Source organism: Gouania willdenowi, chromosome 1 (assembly GCF_900634775.1).
Source record: "Gouania willdenowi chromosome 1, fGouWil2.1, whole genome shotgun sequence".
In the NCBI taxonomy this organism is placed as follows: Eukaryota; Metazoa; Chordata; class Actinopteri; order Blenniiformes; family Gobiesocidae; genus Gouania; species Gouania willdenowi.
In genome coordinates this window covers 32,165,668-32,189,068 of record NC_041044.1, presented here as the reverse complement: position 1 = coordinate 32,189,068, position 23,401 = coordinate 32,165,668, and the positions used below count along the sequence as shown (strand labels likewise).

At 36.4% G+C, this 23,401-nt stretch overlaps 2 protein-coding genes across 2 annotated transcripts; both read left to right on the top strand.

Annotated features, from left to right (window-relative positions):
• The first annotated feature begins 4,279 nt into the window (after window positions 1-4,279).
• gde1 (glycerophosphodiester phosphodiesterase 1) lies at window positions 4,280-9,636 on the top strand. Its single transcript, XM_028461205.1, has 6 exons — window positions 4,280-4,537; window positions 5,359-5,534; window positions 6,151-6,256; window positions 7,677-7,769; window positions 8,948-9,159; window positions 9,245-9,636. Exons 1-6 carry the CDS (start codon window positions 4,280-4,282, stop codon window positions 9,390-9,392), a joined length of 993 nt encoding a protein of 330 aa, XP_028317006.1. The 3' UTR covers window positions 9,393-9,636.
• A 4,456-nt stretch (window positions 9,637-14,092) lies between these two features.
• mcrip2 (MAPK regulated corepressor interacting protein 2) lies at window positions 14,093-23,333 on the top strand. The gene is made up of 5 exons (XM_028444687.1): window positions 14,093-14,536; window positions 14,617-14,686; window positions 16,654-16,787; window positions 19,854-19,955; window positions 22,969-23,333. Exons 1-5 carry the CDS (start codon window positions 14,482-14,484, stop codon window positions 23,037-23,039), a joined length of 432 nt encoding a protein of 143 aa, XP_028300488.1. The 5' UTR covers window positions 14,093-14,481; the 3' UTR covers window positions 23,040-23,333.
• The last annotated feature ends 68 nt before the right edge of the window (window positions 23,334-23,401 follow it).

Here is a 23,401-nt window from a genome sequence, read left to right as displayed (position 1 = left end):
TTTTATTTTATTTTGTTTTTTTTTTAGGAAAAGGTATAGTAGGTACGGTATATACATGGAAACAATTTCATTTGATTTTTTTTTAGGTAAGGTTATAGTGATGCATAAAAATTAAAACTTTTTTTTTTTTTTTTTTTTTTAAATTTGAGGTTTCTTAGTCAGAAACTAAGCAGGGCTGGACCTGGTTAATACTTGGATGGAGGACCACTGAAATTTCTAGGTGCCACAGAGGCGAGACAAAAACTGGCAAAAATGTCGAAACCGCTAAAAATAGAAGGTAAATGGTAACATTCTGATTTTTTTTTTTTTTTGATAAGGCTATAGTAGGTAAGGCTATGGTAATACATTAAAATAGAAATAACTTGATTTTTTTTCTTTCTATTTTAGGTATATAGTAGGAAAGGCTATAATAAGGCATGAAATTAGAAACATTTAGATTTTTTTTAAGTCTGGCATAAATATGATTTTTTCTTTTTTTTTTTAGGTAAGGCTATAAGGCTGTAATAAGGCATAAAAATGGAAACAACTTGATTTTTTTTTCTATTTTAGGTATATAGTAGGAAAGGCTATAATAAGGCATGAAATTAGAAACATTTAGATTTTTTTTTGAAGTCAGGCATGAATATGATTTTTTTTTTTTTGCTAAGGTTTTATAGCTTTACTTAAAAAAAAAATTCATGCCTTATCTACTATAAAAATAAATAAGATCAAGATCAAGATCAAGATATTTCAAGATCAAGATCAAGATATTTATTGTCATATGCACAGTAAAACCAGACAGTTGCACCACACAATGAAAATCTTATTTTGCGAGTCCTCCCTTTCACAGTAATAATAAGCAAACAAAATGAAGAGGTAGATTAAAAGAACCCAACTATTCCCAATTAAAGATAACTAAAAATACTAAGAATACTAAAATACTAGACTATAATAATACTAATAATAAAATATAAAATATAAAATATACAGAATATACAAAATATAAAGTGAGCATGTGAGTGGCAGAGTAGCAGTATACACATTTTGATTCTAAAGTGCGATCGTGCGTTGTTGCAGATTTGCAGGGGAATGGCATTAGTGCAATTGTCAAAATAACAGTTATTACAATGCAGTAGTGCAAATGGTTTTCACAGTCCAGCAGTTTAATCAGTGGTGTGGCGGGGTGGTAGGGCAGGGGGCTTTGTGAGAGAGTTGTTCACAAGCCTGATGGCCTGTGGGTAGAAGCTGTTTGTCAGTCTGGTGGTCCTGGATTTCAGGCTCCTGTAGCGCCTGCCTGATGGCAGGAGAGTGAAGAGTCTGTGTTGTGGGTGAGTGTAATAAATAAATAAATAATCATATTTATGCCTTACAATAGCCTCACTTAAAAAAATCTTAATGTTCCTAATTTCATGCCTTATTATAGGCTTTCCTATTATATACCTAAAATAGAAAAAAAAAAAAAAAAAAAAATCAAGTTGTTTCCATTTTTATGCCTTACCTAAAAAAAAAATGTTCTATTGTCATGCCTTATTATAGCCTTACCTAAATAAAAAAAAAATCAGGATGTTACCATTTACCTCCTATTTTTAGTGGTTTTGACATTTTTGCCAAAAAAAATTCATATTTTTGTCTCCCCTCTGTGGCACCTGGAAATTTCAGTGGTCCTCCATCCAAGTATTAACCAGGTCCAGCCCTGTTTAGTTTCTGAAACCTGGTGAGATCACGTAATGACAGGCAGGTATGGCTACATGAAGTAACACCTCTGAAATGTGGGTGTTTTTCACATGTTTCACAACTTTTATACCGTTCTATAGCCTTACCTCAAATTAAAAAAAAAAAAAAAAAAAGAATCAAAATGTCTTAATTTTTATGCATCACTATAACCTTACCTAAAAAAATAAAAATTAAAAATGAAATCAAATTGTTTCCATGTTTATACCTTACCTACTATAGCTTTACTTGACCCCCCACCAAAAAAAAAAAAAAAATTCAAATTGTTTCAATTTTTATGCCTTGCTATAGTCTTACCTACTATAACCTTAGCAAAAATAAATAAAATCATATTTATGCCTTACTATAGCCTTACTTAAAAAAAATCTAAATGTTTCTAATTTCATGCCTTATTATAGCCTTTTCTACTATATACCTGAAATAGAAAGAAAAAAAAATCAAGTTGTTTCCATTTTTATGCCTTACTATAGCCTTACCTAAAAAAAAAAAAAAAAAAATCAAGTTGTTTCCATTTTTATGCCTTATTATAGCCTTACCTAAAAAAAAAAAATAATTATATTTATGCCTTACTATAGCCTTACTTAAAAAAATCTAAATGTTTCTAATTTCATGCCTTATTATAGCCTTTCCTACTATATACCTAAAATAGAAAAAAAAAATCAAGTTGTTTCCATTTTTATGCCTTACTATAGCCTTACCTAAAAAAAAAATGTTCTATTGTCATGCCTTATTACAGCCTTACCTAAATAAAATAAAAAATCAGGAAATTTCAGTGGTCCTCCATCCAAGTATTAACCAGGTCCAGCCCTGCTTAGTTTCTGAAACCTGGTGAGATCACGTAATGACAGGCAGGTATGGCTACATGAAGCATCTCTTCTGAAATGTGGGTGTTTTTCACATGTTTCACAACTTTACCGTTCTATAGCCTTACCTCAAATTAAAAAAAAAAAAAAAAAAAAGAATCAAAATGTCTTAATTTTTATGCATCACTATAACCTTACCTAAAAAAATAAAAAATAAAATCAAATTGTTTCCATGTTTATACCGTACCTACTATAGCTTTACTTGACCCCCCACCAAAAAAAAAAAAAAAAATTCAAATTGTTTCAATTTTTATGCCTTGCTATAGTCTTACCTACTATAACCTTAGCAAAAATAAATAAATAAAATCATATTTATGCCTTACTATAGCCTTACTTAAAAAAAATCTAAATGTTTCTAATTCCATGCCTTATTATAGCCTTTCCTACTATATACCTGAAATAGAAAGAAAAAAAAATCAAGTTGTTTCCATTTTTATGCCTTACTATAGCCTTACCTAAAAAAAAAAAAAAAAATTCATATTTTTGTCTCACCTCTGTGGCACCTGGAAATTTCAGTGGTCCTCCATCCAAGTATTAACCAGGTCCAGCCCTGCTTAGTTTCTGAACCCTGGTGAAATCACATAATGACAGGCAGGTATGGCCACATGAAGCATCTCCTCTGAAATGTGGGTGTTTTTCACTTTTCTCATCTTTTATTCTGTTCTATAGCGTGTCACGGCTAATTTGCGGTTGACCTCATTTGGTGACATGAATTATGCTCTGTGTTGAATAATGATGTCCAGTCAAAGCTTGATGATTTTATAAAGAAAAGATTTATTATAAAACTAAATGAAAAGGAGTACAAAAAAAAAAAGATGCCTTACTAGGCAAGGCAAGGCAAATTTATTTGTATAGCGCATTTCATACACAAGGCAACTCAATGTGCTTTACATGATAAAACATTCAATTGTTTAAAATCAATAAGAACATTTAAAATCATCAGTAAAATCAATTAAAATCATCAGTAAAATCAATTAAATTCATCAACAAACACATTACATCAACAACATGACCAAAAATACTAGATGTTCCTCTGCTCCGATTTATTTTTTTTATAGTCATTATATATATTTGTATTCCCAACTCATACAGAAGCCCTGCGATGTGATGATTTGCAATATGTTTTTTTTTTTTTTTGTATTTATTTATTTATTTTATTATTATTATTTTTATTTCTTTGCTTTGAAATAATGCTCCTCAAGAGTTTGTATTTTTGAAAATGTTCAATAAAAGTAAATAAATACATAAATCCTTAATTTTATTTTATTATCCTTTTTACACTGTCACTGTCGCCCTGGTGACAGTCAAACCGATCCATAAAGTATTACACCAACTGCCATAAATTAGACTGACCGGATGTACGTGGTTAGGGTTACACGTTTCGCGCATGCGTGTTAAGGATCGTGCAGTGATAGTTGCCCTTTGGATTTGGAAAGATGACGTTTAGTTTTTATCATTGTATTAGAAAGTCGTCTAATACATGTATGTTTTTAAATCCATCCGTCAGTTTTGACATGATTTCTTAAGAAACCAGAAACAACACCGGCAAATGCGGACACAGCCAACGGGTTCACAACAGAAGACAAGCGGAAGTGATTTATTTGAACGGTGTTTAGGGTTTAAATATGATATTTTAAGGCGAGGCTTTGAAGTGACACTCTGCCTCTCCGTTGCGTTCAGGTGCTCTTTTCAAAAATCGGACAACAATGCTGCAGCTGGGAGATGAGCTCACGTTGTACTCTCTGGTGTTCGTGTTGTTACTGCCCGTGACCCGGAGCCCACTATGGACCACCCTCCTCACTGCTTCACTCTACCTCTTTTTAGCGATGTTCCGGTTCCCCCAGGTGCCGAGCCCCCGGGCCCGGCAGGTGCTACACCCGGACAAGCGCACTGCGGTGGAGGTGATCGCTCACCGGGCCGGAGGGCACGACGCTCCGGAGAACACGTTAGCAGCCATCCGGGAGGTAGGAGGGGATTCCATAACATTTGAAATGACATATTCTCACCATTATAGTCGATAAAGACAAGATTTTACCAAAATTTCTTTCTTATTTGCAATTAAAACTGACTTTGACATCAGGCGTTGTTTTCCTTGCATTACAACCAGCTGCACAGCTTTAAAAAAAAAAAAAAAAAAACCGTGGCTACGATACGGAAATGGCTTATTGGTCTATTCATACGCAACGCCCCTCATTGGCCAGTTTAGGTAACGTGATAAGTGCACCACGTGACTTAAAGTTCTGTCAGTTTTATTTTAGCTCATATTTACATATTTAGCTACCCCGCTAACCCTTTTATTTTAGCCTTAACCCAGGAAAAATGTTTATTTTTTTTGTATATGTATTTTTAAAGGTGGAATTTGCCGTGTTAAATATGTTAAAATGAAAAAAAAATATGACAAAAGTGGGACTTCAACCCACGGCAGGGGAAGGAAGGATTCTTGAGTCAGGCGCCATAGACCGGTCGGCCATCCTGACACGGTGAAAACACAGGCACGTTACGCTTATGTAGAAAAGGTCCGGAAAACATACGTTTCCATATCAATAGCAGTGGCTATCTGTACAGTTGCCGTATCAGTATACCAACATTCTATCCGTACGCAGCACCCCTATTTGTCCAGTTTAGGTCACGTGATAAGTCAGTCATTGACCAGTTTAGGTCACATGACTAAGACTAAACCTAACCCTAAAAATATTGAAAAAGAAGTATAGATGATAAGGCTGATTCTAAAGATCTGTGACACATGCAGTATCACTGAAGACACTTTTCTTCTGTTATCTTCCAGGCCAGTAAAAATGGAGCGACTGGTGTGGAGTTGGATTTAGCGTTCTCTGCAGACGGAGTCGCCATTCTCATGCATGATGACACCGTGGACAGAACCACAGACGGGTCAGGGCCACTCAGCCAAATGAGCTTTTCAAAACTGTCCAAGCTGGATGCAGCTGCAAAACATCGGCTCAGGTAAACAAAAGGCCATAAAAGCACAATTCTGTTAGAGTACAGGAGAACTAAAGAACATGTTTGGATAACTACATTAAAGGAAGGTCTGATTTGGGTCAGTCCACGCCAAGAACTTCACATTCAGATTCAGAATACAATTTTGCAACTCTAGTGTAAATGTTATGTTTTTTTAATGGTATTATTTTGCACGAGTGCAAATATAAGTGTATGGATACAATAAAGTTATTTATAATCACTCCCAGTTATCAGTTAATCGCAATAAAAGTTAAAAATATTTAATATTTACAAATTTCCCAAGTTTAAGTCCATGTGAAAATTTACCAGAAATATTCTGCCCCTTTGCAACCCTACATACAATAAATACAAAAATATTAATAATGGAAGAAAATAATGCATTAGCAGCATTGAAATTCATTGGCAAGCGGGTTTATTATTATTATTATTATTATTATTATTAATAATAATAATAATATTATTATTAGGCTGTGGGTCTTCTCCTCTGCATTAGAACCTACTTCTCTGTATCAGTTCATCATGTATCCACTTTATGCTTGTAGACTTAAAACTAACTTGGTTTTGTTTTTTGCTCTTTTATTCATTTATTTTCTACGAATAGGGATACATTTGCTGGTGAGAGGATTCCCACTCTGGAGGAAGCTGTGCAGGAATGCATCAGATTGCAGCTCACCATCTACTTTGACGTCAAAGGTCATCCGGACGAGGTACAGCCATTAAAAAAATAAACACAATCTACCATGTTGTCAGTGCATGTTTGTTTCAGCTGCTTAAGTTATGGGATCTAAAGGTGACATTATTACATGGGGTCTGGTTTTTTAGCTGTAAAAAGGAGAATACTTTTAGTTTAATCAATATGCAAAGCTTTATAGATATGTTACAGTTAATAATGTGTATGCATTGCAACATACAACATATGTGTGCAAGTCAAGGGATGGTCTTCACTAAACTTCAGACTTTAATGTTAACAGCTTGGTTTTTTTGCATTATGTTTAATCAAGCGTGGAGTGGGGCATGATGGGAAAAACCAGAGACATTTTCTGATAACGGTTTTTTACTTTAGTTGTCACCATATTACGGTGGATTGATTTAAATGATTGATTATTAGGCGTGCCAAGCGCTCTGTACTTTGAAACATCAGCCATGTGCACACTAGGACATTGCTCAGTTAAACAGTTTTCTGTTTGTGTTACAACATTCAGTGATATTAGCATGTGTATGTGCGATAAATACTGAACAATAGGAGTGTGACGATTCCGATATCGATACGGCGATATATCGCGATTTTTTTTTTTCTTCGCATGATCGATTATCGATATGCTTACGCTAAGTTTTGATTTTTTTTTTTTAAAAATACATTTTTTTTAAACCTTTTCTGCTTTTTGACTAAAATGTGCAGGTACGTCTTCACAAAAAAAATTGTCACTGTTTGTTGAAGGAACCAATATATTGTTTACTGGAATATTGCACTATAATGATGTCACTGGTAAGAAAAACCCTATAAGACCCACTTTTTTCGTGTTATGTCATAGATTATCGTAGATTGGTTTCTGACCAATATATTGTCAATCGCAGTATCGTCATATAATCGTTATCGTGAGCTTTGTATCACGTATCGTATCATGAGGTACCCAGAGGTTCCCACCCCTACTGAACAGAGCCAAAGAGACGATCATCAGCTCATTACGCTTCACATTTTTACATTGCATGGCATGACCATATTAATGACCTTCTAATGGCACGTATCATGTCAAAATTTAAGTTAAAAGTTAGAGGTTGAAGAAGAAAAAAAACTACTTTTACACAAAATCAATGACTGACAGGAAAAGCTAACTTTTAATGGAACGTAATCTCCAGCAGAACCACCTCTGGGCTCATGTCCATCTGCCTCCACGGATTAAAGTTCATGGAAAGCAAAGAACAGAATAGACCAAGGATATAATAGGTGGTGAAACACAGAGGAATGCTGCTGGATTCAGACTTTGATGCTCCATTTTTAAGCTTCAAGCTGTGTGGATAAACACAGCTGCTGGTTTCCCTTAGTTTGTCCAACAGGAACACCTGCAAACAAAAGCACAGTGTAAACATGTGAACAACCTGCAGTAACTGTGTGCTCTCTCTGTACAGGCAGCCGCAGCTCTTAAAGGTCTCTATAAGAAACATCCAGTTCTCTATAACACCAGCATTGTCTGCTCCTTTGAGCCCAAAGTCATCTACAGGGTAAGAGTCGTAAAGCCGGCCTACTTCAAATCATTTGAGTAAAATTATAAAACATAAAAACCCAAGAAATCAGTGATTATTGATGTGCAGTCAACATGCACACATGACAAAACAAAACAACCAAATGTGGTTTGTTTCTCGTATTGTTGGCAAATAAGTTACAATTTATGTAAATGATTTTAGTGAGGGAGGTATGTGTCGATTTTGGCTCGTCCTTATTTTTCTTCCATTTTCATCTTCCAATATCTCAGGAACTACCCCACATAGGGACCAGAAATATGTTATAGTAATACAGCGGTACGTGATTATAAGACTCAGAGGAAAACTACAATGACCTCCTGTCAAGTATTTTTAATATTCATAATGAAATAGCTCCAAAGTTGGGGTCCAAAATAAAAATGAAGAAATAGCATAAAGAAAAATTCTTTTATAACCCAAGAAAGAGTACGGTAATCTTTCTACTATAAATTAAAACAGAGATCAGATATTTTCTTACATTCCCACATGCAGTTATGGGCCAATGAAAATAATGATAAAAAGTATTTTTTCAGATTTCGAGAGACTGTCAGCCAAGAACCAATGCATTAGTGATTTGAACAGTCTATGTACATCGCTCAAAGCTGATCAAATTACAGAGAGCTGAGACATATGCATAGTTGTTTACTGAAGGCCAAACGTATTTGAGTCCGTAACCCAGATAAACTCTTTTTCAACTCAATTTTGAGGGGCTGGCATATCCATCAGATAGAATATACAAAACTATCTGCTATACATCCTAAAAGACTAGGTGGAGCTGTATTACTATACCAAATCGCAGTTTACTATGTGATATAGTTCCTAAGATATTAGAAGCTGAAAATGGAAGAGAAATAAGGACCCACGAAAATCGACACAGCCCCTCACTAAATTGGCCATATCTCAAGAAGTATTAATCTGATCAAACTAACAGTTTACAGTGTGCCTATTGAATAATCACGGAACAATTGGTAAACATTTCAGAATTTAGTAGTAGTAGTAGTATCAGTTCATCAATCAAAACTTTTAAAAAAACCTACACGACAAGAACAATGTAGGTGTAACTTCAGTCAGTAGAAGTTTGTTTCCATTTTTTTCTTCTTTTATGGTGAAATCAATAATAAACACTGCTGATATTCACTAACATCTTTTTTTCCAATCAGATGAGGCAGTGCGACCCGGAAGTGGTCACAGCATTGACCCACAGACCGTGGAGCCTGAGTCGCTACGGAGACGGTGCCCCGCGCTTCTCATCGCTATGGAAACACCACTGGATGACACTAATGGACCTTTGGTTGGACTGGGCACATCATCACGTGCTGTGGAAGCTGTGTGGTGTCTCTGCCTTCCTGATTCAAAAGAACTTTGTCTCACCGTGAGTTTGAAAGGATGGTTTAATTCTTGACTTTATGGATCTGGAGGTTTGTTCCACTTCCTGTTTGTGTGTGTCCTGTCTGCAGGGACTATGTGCAGTACTGGTCCCAGAGAGGGGTGGAGGTGGTAGCCTGGACTGTCAACACTGAGGTGGAGAAAGATTATTACCAGGAGTTTCTACGGGTCAACTACATCACAGACAGTTTGGTGGAGGACTGTGAGCCTCATTACTGAAGAACTCACAGGTCGCCAATAAGGGGTCCTTTAGTGAGACTGGAGACCCTATGTACTTTAAACTCCATTTCAACTGTTTGTGTCCCTGAATCAGATTACACATACAGTCGCACTAATCATCCTGTATTGTGTGCTTTGTTAGAGAAAATCATCCATCATATTTGCAATTTTAGACATTTTGTCAAGGACATTTGTATCTATTCTACTGTTAACAAGACATCTGTAATAAAATGGATCAAACGTACTGTCATCCTCAAAAAGTCTTCATTTTTTGCCAGATGAAAAATATTTGAACATCATGGTATAAAACCATCATGCTGTCATTGTGCTTTTTAGATTTACAGGAAAGAGGGGGTTCATTAGTGTATCAAAGTTTGTTTGTTTAAAATAATCATGTCTGCTTGTCCCTGTCATGATTGGTTAGGGTTTTTCAGATTAAAGGTAATACAGCTGGTAGATGCTGACAGAGGTGTAAAGTGTGTGTTTAGCTTTAGTTATTAAATCTTCACCGCTTCATATACTTTTGACAAGCATGCTGGAGGAAACAGTAAAAGTATAAACAAAGATGAATTAAATAGTAATAAAAGTTACAAGTTACTTTCACCCCCTCACGTACATTTACTGTATGCCACAGTTCCCTTGCATACAGTAAACATCTCAAGTATAAACTTAAAAAGGAAGAGATGAAATATTGCACAATTGGAGCTTTAAATTATTTTCCACAAAGGCATCTGTAAGAAATAAAAGGTTTGTCAAAATGTACAATTATTTTTTAAATGAAATAAGAAAATCTCTCAGGCTAGAAATACTAATTTACTCAGTAACAGTTGGGTGTAGAAATGTAATGAATTACTTTACTTGTTTTAAAACATACTTAAGTAAAATCACTGATTTAGAAATATACTCAAAAAAGTACAAGTGCCCATAAAAGCATCTCAATTATTACTTGTAATCTGTTACTTAGTTTCACTTCTGCAAACCACTGCATCAGTTTTAATCGAACCTGCAAAAGTGACTGAGTTATGAAATCAATCCAAGTTTATTTACTTGTGGACAGTAAGTCCTTTATGTATTCAAATTATCGCTGTTGTTTTTTTTTTTTAAATGTATTGAAACTGTTTAAAAAGATGATGGAGAGGTGCCTTTCAGTTTGTTACTTATAAGCCTATGGAACTGTACATTTACATGGAGAAAGTTGTCCTGGTCTTCCATGTAGATCAGTGGTTCCCAACTTTTTTGGGATCTTGACCTAATTTTTTATTTTATTTTTTACTTATTTTTTTTTAATTGTAAATCTTCAATACAGGTCAAATATAACAAAAAAAGAAAAAAATAGTAATATCTATCAGATAGAACTTAGGTGCATTGTACATTAGCCTCTGGTGGAGAGAAAACTGATGATGTATCCATAAAATAAACAGTCAGCATTACAATGAAAAGAAACAGTTTAAATATAGACATATGTATCTTCCTTTTTTTATTTTTGTTTTTTATGAAGTAATCTAAGCAAATCAGCTATCCGAAATGTATCTTTGAATTATGGATCATTTATCCATGAATACATCAATTTTTATTTGCAGTGATATCATTTAATCTTAAATTGTTAGGGAAAATTATTTATATTATGAAATTTGGCTGGGATTTCAATGCTGAGAGGTTCTATTTTTATGAAATAAGTTTTATTATTCTTTAATATCCAATAATAATTATTTTATTATTAAATATTTCATAATGATTATTTAAACAATGCCATACATTAAAATAATGACTATTTATTTTCCAAGATTTTATAAAATAAAAAACTTTTTTTTACAAAATCAATTTTTATTTCATAATGTCCTTTTCCACAAAATTATGACATTGTTAAAATATTCATTATGAAATATGTCATTTTAGGGAGTTCTAAAAAATCTCATTTTAATTTTCCATTCAATTATCTCTCAGGCTCAGACTGTTTGTTATTTTATGTCCCTGTCACAATGTCTGTTCCTAGTCATCATCTTTGATTATGTTCATTTCTAGTTCCCATTTTCCCTTAACGTCCTGTGTATTCTCTGTGCGTTATTGTTGTAGTATTTTGTTAATTTTCCTTCTAATTACGAGAATAAATTAAATTCTTGATTAGAAGGTCAAAAAGGAACTTTGCCTCTTGAATTTAGGGGCTGTTTGATCCCATTTCAATATCACAAATTTCTGGTGACGTCCGCCTCACAGCAAGAAGGTCCTGGGTTCAAGCCCTGGGGTGGACTTGGGTCCTTTCTGTTTGGAGTTTGCATGTTCTCTCCGTGCTGCGTGGGTTTCCTCCGGGTCCTCCGGCTTCCTCCTACAATCCAAAAACATGACTGTAAGGTTGATTGGAGTCTCTAAATTGCCCATAGGAGTGAATGAGAGAGTGAATGGTTGTCTGTGTCTCTGTTGCCCTGTGATGGACTGGCGCCCTATCCAGGGTGTACCCCCGCCAAGCGCCCTATGAGAGCCGGAGATTGGCACCGGCAGACCCCCGCGACCCTGTTAAACGGGAATAAGCGGGTAAGAAAATGGATGGATGGATATTATTTACTTTTTTGTATTATATTTTAGATTGATATTTGATATAAAGTGAAAATATAGAATACGATTGTGTTGTTTTAATTTTTGTAAGGAATAATTTAAAAAAAACATAATTAATCAGTAACTCAGTTCAACCTTGGTGTCACGACCCCAGAATGCCCTTTAGTGGGAAGATATCCAACAAAGTCAGTGTAATGTTCTGCTAGATAAACTCTGTTCCTGTCATCCCACTGTGACCCATACAAAACAGCACAAAAATGCAGAGCTTTAACACTTTTTCATTGTAATGATCTTTCCTAAAATTCTTGAAATGAAGCCTGTCAGTTCTACTGGTTTATTTATGCGGCCCTGGTTTGGCTTCTGAAGCAGGTCTGTTAATCCTGCCTCCTGTAGACTGGTGATGATTGACCCTTTGACCCACAGACTTGCCCAGTTAACCCATTTAGTGCTATTCTAATGGAGTAGTGTTGGATATGGTCCTGGATTAGTCCGTCTGAGCCGTCTCCAGACCCTGATCTTTAGTTGCTGGGCACTGAGCCACTCAGGTGATCATCACCTGAACAGGAACTTACATGTGGTTATGTCACTGAATTTATATTAAATACATTTATTCTTTCACATTAAAACAAAGCAAACCAAAAGTAATTGTTAGTAGAAAAACTATTTCTCTGGCTTTTCTCCACATTTAAAGTGTCTCGTTTCCAGATGAAAGGTGACCATTAGCTCCGCCCAATGAACTGTCTGTCAGAGGGGTGTTTAGTGACTTCACAGAGAGAGGGTGGGGGGGGGGGATTACCCAACTAAACTCTTTAATGCACTTTTTTTACCATTGGGGTACGGTGGCTGGGAAGTGTCAGGTGAATGCATTTACAGAAACAAACACAAATGCAAACTGGCCACAACGGAAGTGTTTCCGACGGACCGGTATTACAGTCGGACAGTCGGACGGGTATTATGATATGATAGCCTGATGTGAAAAATATAAGAGTATCCTAATCAACTTTCACTTACTTTCATACGCGTTTCGATGTCTTCCTCTTGTTCTTAACTGTTCTGGTGGGTTAAAAACATCTGCCAGAAACGTGTCCGTCTGTAATACCGGTCCGTCGGAAACACTTCCGTTGCGGAAACCCGGTGGCCGGGAAGTGTCAGGTGAATGTATTTAAAGAAATGAACACAAATGCAAAAAGGTCACAACACGAATGCAAAATGGCCACAACGGAAGTATTTCCGACGGACACGTTTCTGGCAGATGTTTTTAACCCACCAGAACAGAGAAGAACAAGAAGACGACATTGAAACGCGTATGAAAGTAAGTGAAAGTTGATTAGGATACTCTTATATTTTTCATATCAGGCTATCATATCATAATACCCGTCCGACTGTAATACCGGTCCGTCGGAAACACTTCCGTTGTGGCCGGTTTGCATTTGTGTTCGTTTCTGTAAATGCATTCACCTGACACTTCCCAGCCACCGTATTGGGGTGAAAAAAGCACATTCCCCAACAAGCGTATGCACAAACTATTGTATTTGTCCCCCTGAGGAAATTTCTAGTGCATAAAAGTAGCTTCAAAAACACGTGTCAATCAAAACAATATTAATGTATTACATAGCATCAGGGTTGGGGTCAATTACATTTTCAATTATCCATGTTCAATTACAATTCCATTAGGATTACAGTGACCAGCATTTTCTCCAATTGCAATAAAATCACAATTATTTTTTTTAATCCTCAGAACGTCAATTACAATTACGTTCTCAATTACTCAAGTTCGATTACAAAGTAATCCCAATTACTGAGCCTGATATAAATGAGCTAATAAAAGTTGACCTTCCTCTTGTGTTCGCTTTCTGTTCGATGTGTAGTACTGTACATAGAACTGTAACATGGTTCACCAGTTTTCCGTTAAATTACAATTGACAATTTTTATAACAATTACAAAATCAATTATCTAAACTCAATTACAATTCAAGTACGATTACGACAGCAACATTTTTTTAAAAATTATAATTACGCCATAATTGTAATTAATGATCAATTACGCAATTACAATTATAATTGACCCCAACCCTGTCAGTAGATATTTGCAAAAAATGTGGCAGCATTAGATGAGCTTTTATTTTGAAAAGCTTAATCGGATGTGATGAGTAGATGTAATTAACTTGATGAGCGTAGCACGCTTGCTGCTGTCAGTCCGGTGAGTCCACATCAAAGTTAAAGTGAGCGGTGTGTCCTTGTCCAGACTCACTGTCGGTGCCGGAGCGGAGAAGCTGAGTGTCCGGCTCTGAATGTCACTAACCCGGGACGTTGACAGACACAGAGCCCGCGGAAACACCTCCGGTATGTGGGGCAACGGCTCTCCTTGAATGACCTACAGCTCCTGTGGAGGTCTCTACCGGACAACCTGCTGCTCCGAGCCGCTGGACTTTGGACTCTTTTCGTGTTCCCAGGCCGGGGCTGGAGCACCGACCCCGGGCTGCAGATCCACACCGCGTTGACTGTCCATGAGTGACGGCGTTTCACAACCACAGCTCACATGATGTACACAATCAGTAGAGGTCCCAGTAAACTGGTTACACAACGGAGGACAGGTGAGTTATGGCTGTCCAGCTTCTCCCACAGCCGGACGCTCATCAACGTTGATTTGTTGACGGAAATATTGGCTTTTCAGCTCCTACGCAGCAGATTGAAAGCAAATTCTGCGACTTGAAGCTCAAACCCACGTCGTGGCTTCTGTCAAAGTGAGTACCTTGTTGTCTTTTTTTGTTTTTGTGTGTTTCAGTTCACTGTTGTTGTTTATTTCGCACTCGTGCAGCTGTAGCCCAAAAATACTTTGCGCGTGTGTCGCGTGTGAGATCACCTAACGGACGGCGGTAGATCCATTATCGGACACAGGTCTCCTGCGCAGCAGCACGTGGTCCGCCCGCCCACAGACGCAGCTCACCTGGGTGTCCTTCAGCTTCCGCTCAGTAAAAGCTTTAGCTAATGCTGAGGAACACACAAACTACATTGGTAAAGTTGAACTTCTTACAGTAAACTCTTATTTATTGTTTTTTAAGCATTTATATTTTATATAGAATTTTAATTATTAGCAAACCGATAGGAATTAAGGTTATATGCACTTTTAAATACAAATATGCTACCCAAAATATATACTAATTATTGTATTGTTTCAAAACAAACAAACTATATTATTTATTAGAGCTCAATTGATATGGGATGTTTAGGGCCAATACAGATATAGTTGGGGTTCTTATAATACCCAAAATATGATAAAAAAAAAAAAAAACATAGCTAAACAGTACTAAATTAATTAATACTTAATTAACACTGTAAACATAAGGACTGTAAAGCCAGCGACAAAAAGGAAATGGATTTCTGGGATACTATGTGGGGAAAAAAAAAAATTAAAATAAAGTTGCTCAAACAATAAACATGGATAAATAATAGTAATAATAAAAAGACAAAAATGTAAGTGTAAACAATAAACTAGTGCACTTCTCTGTGAATAATCAGCAGGGCTATTGACTACTGTCGATTAATCTGTGATGGCTGAAATTGGCCCGATTAATCAGTTGCACTGTAATATTTAAATAATAATAATTGAATAATGTTGATAAGATCAATCTGGTGTGTCTACGTATATAACTTGAGGACTTCCTCTAATCCTGTCCATCCTCTGTCTGTAAGAAGATACATGAATCAAAGCTGCTAGAGATGATATTTTTAGATAAAGACAGTGTGGGGCTCATAGATCAATAAATCAAAGATAATTTAGTCACAAACAAATGTAGAAAGTTAAAATCTGTCTGTTTTGATTTCCACTGGAAAAACTTTTATCACCCACCACTAAGTGGAAGGGGGACATAGGTTTGAGCTCCATTCGTCTGAGTTAAAGAGGACAGCTTTTCTCAGAAACTGTTTAAAACTGTGGCTTCATGGTATCAATACCTTGATGGAGTTTGAAAATGAGAAGTGCGCAAACATTTCTTTCCAGAGTTATTGCCCCTGTTTTGTTTTTTACTCTGTTCAGGTATCTTCAAAGAGGACAGCTTTTATTAGAAAACATTTAAGATAATTGGTCATTTTATATTCTGATGTGATAATATTTTCTTATGTATACATCAAAGTTCTTAGATTGAAGACATTTTGGAAAAGGTTGTGAGTTATAATGACAACCAATGTGGCGGGTGACGTTGACGACTGTCTTCTTGTTGATATTGTCGGAAATGTTTCACACATTGCATTGTGGGATGTGGAGTCCATAGACGGATGCATAGAAGTGTAATTACCTCATGATTACCTTAATTAACTACATACGTAATGCTTTTTTTCTCTCCAACAAAACAATTTGAAAAAATTCAATATGCAAAAAATAATGATGCTATATTGTATTTCATTTTAGGACAGCGATTTCTTTGTTTTAAATGTTTTACTGGATTTGTTTTCTAAATACTTTGACAATTCTGATACTGTGTTGTTGATTCCACCTTAGGCAAAATAAAGTGTAACTTCTATATATGAAGTATTTTCCCACTTCTCAATAATGTAATGTTCCAACAAAGTCCGGAATGCATGATATTTGATTAATTAATTTAAACCAACCATGATTTTTAGATGAAGACAGACCATTTGGCTCTTTTTCCCTCCACTTTTGAAAGTGATGTTCCTTCCTTTGACTCCCTGCATCTCCATTATCTGTTTGCAGCTCTCCGCCTCCAAAGATCGTCTTTAACCGTCTGAATAGTAAACGTTACCACAGCACAGGCTCACAGAAGAATGAGAGCCCAGCAGAAGGATTCAGTCCTGCACACGAGGAGAACGTCAGATTTGTGTATGAAGGTACGCTTTATGGACATGAATTAAAAACCAGCTGAATCCATGAATAGCAGAACCAAAGCCCAGGATTGTTCAGAAGTTTTCCCAAAGTAAGGGTTTAAGATTCCAACCACAAATAAACCAAAAATACTGCCCACATGTCATCTGTTGTCCTGTCTTTCAGCCTGAGGTTCCAGGCAACTTTTACCGTTCCAATACGATACCGATACAAATTATTAATATTATATCAGCTCAAACCATACATACAAACTCTGCTTAGAATGGGCTAACATTCCCAGAAAACTAAAACATAAACATAATCCATGCTTTATAAGAAGCTTTTGTGAAAACTCTCAGTATCTCAGAAATAATGGAGACGTGATTAAACCTGGACTATCTTTTAACGCCATGTGTGGTTACTGCCCACACGCTTTCATCACTCATTCATAGTGTGAGACTACACAGTTACACAACATGAGCAGAGGTTACTGTGTGTGTGCGTGTGTTATTATGAAGGCTGAGAGAGAAGTAGGAGGATGTTGCAATACGATACTATCACGATACTTGGGGCCACAATACGATATTATCACGATGTGTTTTGATAATGTATTTTGTTAATATCAAAATTAAACGTAGATATGAAAAATCACGTTGCTGTATATGTTCATCAGAAGACATTGATCATTCAGAGGACAAATGGAGTCAAAACTATTTGCTTCAAAGCATCCTATTGATTTATTATTAGTGTTTTAGCACATTTTCACTGAAAAATAGGAAATGCAGTTTTTCACACTGCCACCATAAAATAAAAGTGCAACAAATAACCATTGCAACACATTGAAAGCGTTGTACCCACTAAGTGAGAACATAAAGGATAAAGTACCATGAGTTACTGACAATGCACAAAAACAAGTAAAAATACTTGAACACTGATCTGAACAGATCAAATGAAAATAAAATGCCTGTGCAAACATGTTGCTTATGAGCTCTGTCACTGAATACACTGACCTGAAAAGTATGAGAAAAATAAAGTGGGAAAAAAAAATCCATTTAAAATTTGCCAAAAAATTGCGATATATTGTGAAATAGATTTTTTCTTTCTTTTTCTTTTTCACACCCCTAGAGAGAAGTAGTGAAAGATGGTTTGCCTTCACTCACTCAAGCTGTTTATACTTCACACCAATCCTCACTGCACTGACAGGCTACAGATGGACTTTCTACTGATTCATTTTAACAGAATGTTCATCTTCTTATGATGTCTCTCTGTTACTGTTTATGACAGGGGTTTCCGACTCATTATAGTTCAGGGGCCAAATACAATGTAGTTTGATTTTAAGTGGGAAAACAAGCCATTTTCAAGTTTGCACTTAGACATAAATGATACATAAAGTACAGTATGTAAGGCCCCCACAATATCCATGCAATAAGTGCCAGATTTCAGTCTGTGTAGGATTTCTTTAACATTTCATTGATTTTTGTGACAAAATTTTTATTTAATTTGGGGAAATTATGTGAAATAATTCAATTTGAGAACAAATTAAATTAATACAGTCATGATAAAATCATGGGGAAATTGTCATCCTCCAAATATAGTAGAGTTTCGTTTAATTTGTGTATTTAAAACTGAATTATTTGGTAATTTACACAATGATTCATGTATTTTCTGTCTCTTTTTTTAAAAATTATTATTATTACTTTCTCCTGCGGGCCGATTGGATGGTCTAAAAGACCGGATTTGGCCCCTCGGGCCTTGAGTTTGACACATGTACTTTATGCGTATCTGAATGAAAGAAATACAATACATAGAAAAAGAGGAAGTGATCCTAAGAAGTTAATAAAATCATGTTTAGTATAGAGATGCCCTAAAGCTGAACTTCATTATAAAAAAGCAGCAACATAATAGCACACGTGAACACAAGCTCATAAAGATGTTTGCTTAAGTTGCCTCTTCATGGTTGGTTTTTAACCTCTAATCTGCTTTAGATCAAACTAAACTGGTTTCCTTGAGGGTTTTTGATGGAATTTTAGTAACCATTTCAACCCCAGAAAAGAGAGAAACCCACAATCAGCAATAGTAAGATAACATTTAGGTTAAGTTTGGCTGCGTAAACAGAGCAGAGACGCATCCATTGCTTTTTGAAAAGACTCTGAATCCCAGAGTGGAGACGTTTGAACACCCAGATGTGGTTGACATACAGTAGGTGTGGAAATCTCTTTATTTCATGTATTTATTCAGCCCAGTTAGGGTTGAAGAGAAAATAAACATTTCCAGTAAATTTCCATGGGAACTTAAGCTTGGTAATTTTGGGAATATTCACTTTTCATGGGAATTACTCACCGGGATTAACCGGAAATTGGGAGAAACTTTTAATTAACTGACGCTGATATTTTAGTTGATGCTAAAAAAACACATTTTCCCAAATATATTTAACATTCTGTTGAGGGCTGACCTTCAATTTTGAAAGTTTCCACTTAATTCCAATGTAATAGATGCTAATGTTTGTTTGGATATGATGGTGGGTGCATATATGGGCATATACTGTATATATAGTTTATAGATAAATTGGTGATACTGGTTATAAAAGGGGTAAGATTAAATAAGTCAGACTTATTCTTTCTTCCTTCTTTTTTGAATCTGTACCGTTAAATGTTTTATTGAAATTTTCTTACTTTGTGTTTTTGACTTGTTTTGTGACATTCCTTTTATTTTATATGTATCGTGTTTGTTTTTGCATGTTCAATAATAAACAAATCAAATAGTTATTTCAAATGATTCTAAATGTACAGCAACATCCAAAAAATAAATTCCCGATCACTGTGAAACTTTACGGCCATTTTCAACCCTAATCAGTGGAGGGTTTGTGCGCACACACACGCGCACGTGCACGCACACACACACAGCTAATTTATGGGATTTCCTGGCTGTGGAATTATGTGAGAATTTTGCTTAATCTTCAGTCAAATCTAAATGTAAGTGCTTTGACCTCAAAGGCAGCGCTAACTTCTTCCCAAAACAAAGACTGTTTGAAATTATTGTTTGTCAATTCTTGTGCAAAAGCTTCAGTTAAAAATCCTACTTTGATTGTGCAGTATGGCAGGAGGTGGAGCAGAAGTTGGAGGACAGAGGAGAGTCTCCTGAGAGCCAAGGACCAGTCCAGTACACAGAGAAGAACCCCACTGCAGCCATGAAGAGTGAGTAGGAAAAAGGCTGATCATCAGCAGCTGTAATAGCTTATGGTTTCATTTACAACTTTTTACAGGAAATTTACTTTGATCTCCTGACATCTTTCGACTGCAAACTGTCAGTCTGCCTCAGAGGCTTCTACTGATTTCTTTGATATACAGTATCTGTACAAGTTCTTTCATAAGGAAGCATCATGAGTCCTAAGCCATCGAGATCAGGAAGTGGAGCTTCAACATGAACATTTATTCTCTCCCACACCTGGAACTCTCTTCTCCAGAGACCAATTGGGCAACGGGGGCGTGGCCAGCCTGAGAGCACTATCAGGTTGGCCATGGCCAGAAAGAACTCATTGGGACACATTAAAGTGATCAGTAAAAGCTTTCCTTATGAAATCATTCCTAGGGAAACATCAAAGCAATCAGTAGATGCCTCTGAGGAAGACCGACAGTTGGCAGTAAAAGCATGTCAGGAGATCAAAGTACATTTCCTAAAAAAAAAAGCTGTCTGAATAAATGAACTTAAACTTTTCAAAATAAAATCCCCCCTGAAGTAACACTTTCGAAATGCCTGATATTAGTTTAAAAGAAAATTGGTTGAAAATGTGAGGAAGAGTCACAGAAAAGCCTGAAGTTCATAAAAAGGGTTTTAAATCAAATTAATTTTAAACAAAAAAGTAATAAGAATCTTAAAAGCTGTACTAGCTCAGAGTGCATGATGCAGGTTTAATACACACACTGGCTTTGGATCTGTGTCAGTTTTCAAATAGTAAAGTAAAGGTTCAGTAGATGTTAACGTGCTCTGCCTTTTATCATAGCAACGTCTAATGCTGTCACAGTTACAGCCATTCTGAGAACATGCAAACCTCAGTAAGAACAAGCAGCGCTCAGTTGAGGCCAAATTATTTATTTTTTTTCAGTTGAGGCCAAATAACACTTTTGTATAAATGGCTTCCCTCTCTTTTACTGATCTGTAGTTTATGGGTGTTTAATGGTTAAGCCTCTTTCCTACTTGGTAACTGGCTTAACTTTGAACCAGTGTCCTTTCTACTGGTTTATCTGCTCCTACTGTAAAAGTCTGATTTAATCTTAAACTCTCAGATAAACAAGCGGCGGTATTCTATTGTTGTTTTTTATCATGTCTACAATTGGAACAGTTAATCAGAAAACATGGTGGTGTAGATCTAAAGAGATAACACTGAGGTAAATACTGTCCAACAGAGATCATCCAAGACAGTTGCCTGAAATGTGGCTTGTTGATATCAGGGCTGTGGCGTATTTCACAAACAACCAAACATTAAAGGCACACTGCAGATTTTTTGACCTAAAGAATTGACCCATATGAGTTATTTTAAATGATTCCTCAGGCCAATAAACAGTGCTTGACAGTATCAATGCTCTGAGCGGGGCTTCCCTCTTGAAATACCGACTATGTAAGTTTGGAGAGACGGACCGTCTTTCACCAGGTCATGTGACCTGGAGAATGTTTCACTTTTACGGCAGACACGTGACCACAGGCTTGGATATATATCGTTCCCACGTGACGTCACAACATACTGGCATTTCCCGACCCGGCGCCATTGCTGTAGGCAGCAGTTTAAAGCCAAAAGAGCACAATATGGTGGTTTCAGGTTGGGTTAATGGTGCACTACTCATTATAGTTCAGTTAAATGTGGATTCTTTAGTAAGGGAAGTCTGCAAGTCAGATCCGTAACTTCGGGATAAGAATTGGCTCTCAGGGCTGGGTCAGTTGGACGAGAGTGCGAAGGGAGGCTGGGCTCGGCCGCGGCTGGAGGACACCCGGCGAAGGAGGCCGGCTATGTTGACAACACCAGAGAGAAGGGGGGAGCGCCACCGACGCCGCGAAGAGGGCCTAGTGCTGGGGAGAGGAGGGCGGTGGCTGCTTCTCCAGCCGCGGCGCAAGCCCAACCTCGCTTTGTACCCCAGCCCTGAAAGCTAATCCTTATTTCAAAGTTACAGGTCAACTACTGTCTGCATACACAATCAAAAGACAAGGAAGGCTGGACCAACTGACTGACTGATTTTTGCGATAGTGCTGCGAGCGTTTGTGGCCACTAGGGGGCGCTTGATGTGAAAGTTACAGGTCTACCGCCCCTAGTGGCCAAAAGTTAGTGTGCTTTCGAACCAAAGATAAAAAATATAATTTACACTGTTCTCTACTGCTGTGTAACCCAAACCTCACTCTTTAATTTTTTCTAAAGAATGCACTATATGGGTTAAATTAAATATTGTTTTATGTTTTAAGTAAAATTTTCAGTGTTTGCACATTTGTTAAATTTCCTGAAATGTTAAATTCTTAACATTACTGTATGATTAACACTGGTCAGGTTACATGTTTATTAGGCACACATGTATATTTGCTGATATTTTTGCAGTTTCCAACAGAGCTAGGTCATATAAAATTACGGCGCAATTATGATTGTAATTTAAAAAATCTCTTGCTGTTGTAATTATAATTAATTTGTAATTGAGCTTAGATGATTCTTTGTAATTGCCATGAAAATTCTATAAAAGTCAATTATAATTTAACGCCAATTATTAAAATGTTTCATATCAAGCTTTCCCACATTTTATCATTTAAAAAAAATTGAAATCAAGGGATAGAGTGACACAAAAAGTGTCAGATGCCCACACCAAAAATATTAAAACCAAGATTTTCTTTGATTAGGAAGCCTAACAAGGTAACCAATAGATGGGAAAGAAATTAGATAAATATTTTACAGCTGATTTAGGACCTTTATCATAAGAGAATGATACAAGGAGAAAGTTAACTTTTATGGGGGTATTTATTTCAGACTCAGTAATCGAGAACGTAATTGACTTTGAGGATAAAAAAGAATTGTAATTGAACTCTAACTGAACATGGATCATTTAAAATGTAAATTGTAACTGAAAAATGTAACTGACCCCTACCCTGGTTTTCAAGCCTTTCGTTAAATATTAAATGTGAACAAACTTGGTTCATTCCAGAGGCAACACTTTAATCGTGTGTGTGTGTTTGTAGACTTTGTGCCCATTGACCTGGAGGAGTGGTGGGCTCAGCGATTCCTCGCTAACATCGCCAACCTGTCATGACGGGGTGAGAAGTCAAATCCAGGACAGGAAGCGCAGTGTGTGCACAGAGGAGGCCAGCGCGTCTCCAGATAATGTGTAGTTATGGAATGATTCAACGCTTGACGCTGCTGTAGAGAAGATGTGGAAGCAAAGCACAAAGTTTGAGGAACCTGGACAGTGCTTCATTCCAGGACCATCTCTCTACCTAAATGAGACGCTAGACGCTGGAATTTGGAGGCTTTAGCTGAGCTTTGGATACAAAGCCAATTAGGAGCAAAAGAATTAAAACCTTTTTCTTTTTTTTTCCTTCAAAAATGTGTCAACATTTATTAAGTTGTATCCTGAGGTTGGGGTCAATTACAATTCTGTCTTCAATTATCTAT